This window comes from Branchiostoma floridae, chromosome 2, assembly GCF_000003815.2.
Source record: "Branchiostoma floridae strain S238N-H82 chromosome 2, Bfl_VNyyK, whole genome shotgun sequence".
NCBI classification, from domain to species: Eukaryota; Metazoa; Chordata; class Leptocardii; order Amphioxiformes; family Branchiostomatidae; genus Branchiostoma; species Branchiostoma floridae.
Genome location: NC_049980.1, coordinates 17,391,640 through 17,394,545, shown reverse-complemented (window position 1 = coordinate 17,394,545; position 2,906 = coordinate 17,391,640). Strand labels below are relative to the sequence as shown.

Here is a 2,906-nt window from a genome sequence, read left to right as displayed (position 1 = left end):
CATGGAGTACAGAGGGGTTGGACATATCTTACAAAATTTTGAGAAATGCATTAATGTTCTCTGCTTCACTAAGACTACTCCATGAAGTATACATAACCATTACTTTGGCAAGAAACTGGCAAACACCAGGCAAACTATTTTCCCATCTGACATGACTGATACACATGTATGGCTAAGCAAGCAGTGCATTGAAAAACAGAGCATGATTCTTTCAAGTTAGTATTTTCAAACCACTATAAAACTTTAAGTCATTTATTATACATCGCTATGTATATGAATTTGAAGAAGAGTTACATGAATGTCTTGCACATGTACAACGTTAAACATGCTTCTAGCGAGGTTTTATCCCCAAATTGCACAAAATAAGTAGTAACTAAAGGAATAATGTACTCTGTGGACAGGTTCAGAGTACAGTAAATGCATTTATGTTCGAGGTTCGATTTTAATTCTCAGTAGTGGGAAAGTGGAATGTTCGTAGTGGTTTTGAGTTTGTGGTTGCGCCATCTACTGTAGTCATATACATACACAACATGTCTACCCCAACAGGCCTTACCTGTGCAGTCTCCATCATTGTCACAAGCCCTACAGTTGTAGGGACAGTCCTCACACCTGCCTGTCTCACTGCTGTAGTACTGGTCCTGCTCACAGCTAGACTCCACACACTCATGGGACTCTGCATTAGCAATGAACCCAGCAGGACAAGTGGAGCGACAGCTGCTTTCTAAATATACAAAATTATATACAATTTGGTTATAATTTATATACTTTTTTCACTATTCACATGATATTGCACACAAGAACTCAATAATGTTGCATCAAATAAAGCAAAAATCAACACTTTTGGATTTCCATCAGTCTCTTGCTATATTGCCTATGTGCCAGTTTAACCCTTAACAAATCTCTTTAAAGAATTTGTGCAGAGGCTTTAAGCATTGCAAAAAGTAAAAAAGGAAAAATGGTCTTTTAAATAGCAGCAGAGCGAGTTTAGACACAGACTTCAGAGTTCATTGAAATTCAGTACAATCTGTTGTAATCTTATCCATTCTAAGAACCATTAACCTCCATGAGGGTCTACTGGGTCCAGACAGTGTCCAAAGGGCTAAACACTACTGTATGCAATTTGCCTCAGCTAATTGGACAGCTTGGACATGAACTCACCATGTAGAAAGTCATCATCGGCACATGAGAGGCAGTGGAAGGATGCAGGGCCACTGCAGGTAAAGCAACTGGAGTCACATGGTTTACACTCTTTATTGGTATCATCATTGTAGTACCTATTTGGACAGCCTGTACTGCAGCCATCTGGTGTCTGGAGAAGAACATTGTCCATTTAGAGATAAGTACAATGTACATGTAACTGTGGATCTGTTTATCATTAACAATTTGTAAGGAAATCAACCAGTAGAAAAGAAACAAATGATTGGAATGATTTATTACTCTCTATGATTTTACCACCTTTATCAAAGTGCTGAAACTTACATGTAGTCGAAGTCACATTAAAAATTCTACATTACAGTCAGCAAAGTCAGCAAAATTACTGAATATTGTTTGTAAATACATGTACAAAAAAATACAACAAATCCAACATATGTGCAAAATGATAATTCTGACACAAATCTGCTCAAATATTTTCTGCTCATTACAAACACTTCTCCATCCTCTGTGATCCTTCCTGAGAAAATTGCAGACAAAGCACAAACATTTTCTCCTGTACAAAGCACAATTCACCTTATAGAATCCCTCTTTACAGGAGTTACAATTTTGATTGTTTGGCCCGTCACATGCCTCACAATTGTCATGACAGGGGCGACACTCCCGATCCTGGTCATCTGGGTATGTGAAAGACGGACAGTCTGTTCTTCTTACACAGCTATCCTCAGTTAGGTAGTAATCCTCATCACAACTGTCACATATGTCAGGGCCTACAGAAAATAGATACATGTATCAGTAAATATCTGATATAATTTCCTGCAAAAATCTAATGTATACATGTATTGTACATTGAGTGGCTGCAGTGTAGAAGTTGGCTACAAGAACAAATAATTTGATCCAATTTGATCTAATAATGCACTGCAATAGCTGTTAAATTTACATGCATTACATGTATGTGATTCTTTTATCTCATTATGTCCTATTTGTTAACTTGAATTTAATGTTTATTTTCTATTTCCTTCCAAATGTCAACCCTGATATATATAAATGTGCATATGCTGTAAGTAGTTAATGCCTGCTACAATGTACATGTGTTGAGGGACTTCCCAACCTTCTTCACAAGAGTGGCATCCTACTGCACATTCTGCCTCTTCTGTCTCACTGCCTTCACTCTGACACCTTCCATGGGTCGGAGCTCTCTCTTCCTCACACAGCGTGCACTGGTCGTCAGCTGGGCCATCACAGGCGATACAGCCTGGTGCGCATGCCTTACACACCTGGTCTGTGGTGTCACCATACAGACCAGGGGGACACGTCACATGGCAGGTGCCCTGGTACAAGAAGTGGTCCTCTCCTTCATAATCTACAGAAAATACATACATTCTACTTTGAAAATGGAAATTTGAAAACGATGCATATTGAGTAACATGTGTAGTATCATTTTCAACAACAAAAGTACTGTATTTCTAAAAAGATGACTCAAAATTCTCCCCTGACCTTTGATACACTGGATACACTGGTTGATCTCCCCTCCAGTACACCCCAGACAGGAAGGGTGGCAGGGGTGACACTCCCCATTCTCTGGATACCTTCTGTTCCCACAGTAATCTACACAGGTTGTGTCATACAGGAGCCTAAGAGAGACAGCAAGGATTCAAATCTGTTTCTTCTGTTTCCCCAATTGTCTCCTGCATCCCCTCAGTTGTCAGGCAGACTAATGACTCCAGGTGTATCTGTCCTTATTGAGGCTCAAT

The 2,906-nt window shown here is 39.4% G+C and overlaps 1 protein-coding gene across 1 annotated transcript in view; it reads right to left on the bottom strand.

Moving 5' to 3' along the window:
- The window catches only part of LOC118431777 (proprotein convertase subtilisin/kexin type 5), a gene marked incomplete in the record, with an annotated part of 35,446 nt that overhangs the window by 12,457 nt on the left and 20,083 nt on the right, over window positions 1-2,906 (bottom strand). Inside the window, 5 exon segments of the mRNA XM_035843107.1 lie at window positions 554-721; window positions 1,159-1,309; window positions 1,729-1,922; window positions 2,264-2,515; window positions 2,650-2,783. Of these exon segments, the coding sequence (XP_035699000.1) occupies window positions 554-721; window positions 1,159-1,309; window positions 1,729-1,922; window positions 2,264-2,515; window positions 2,650-2,783 (899 nt within the window).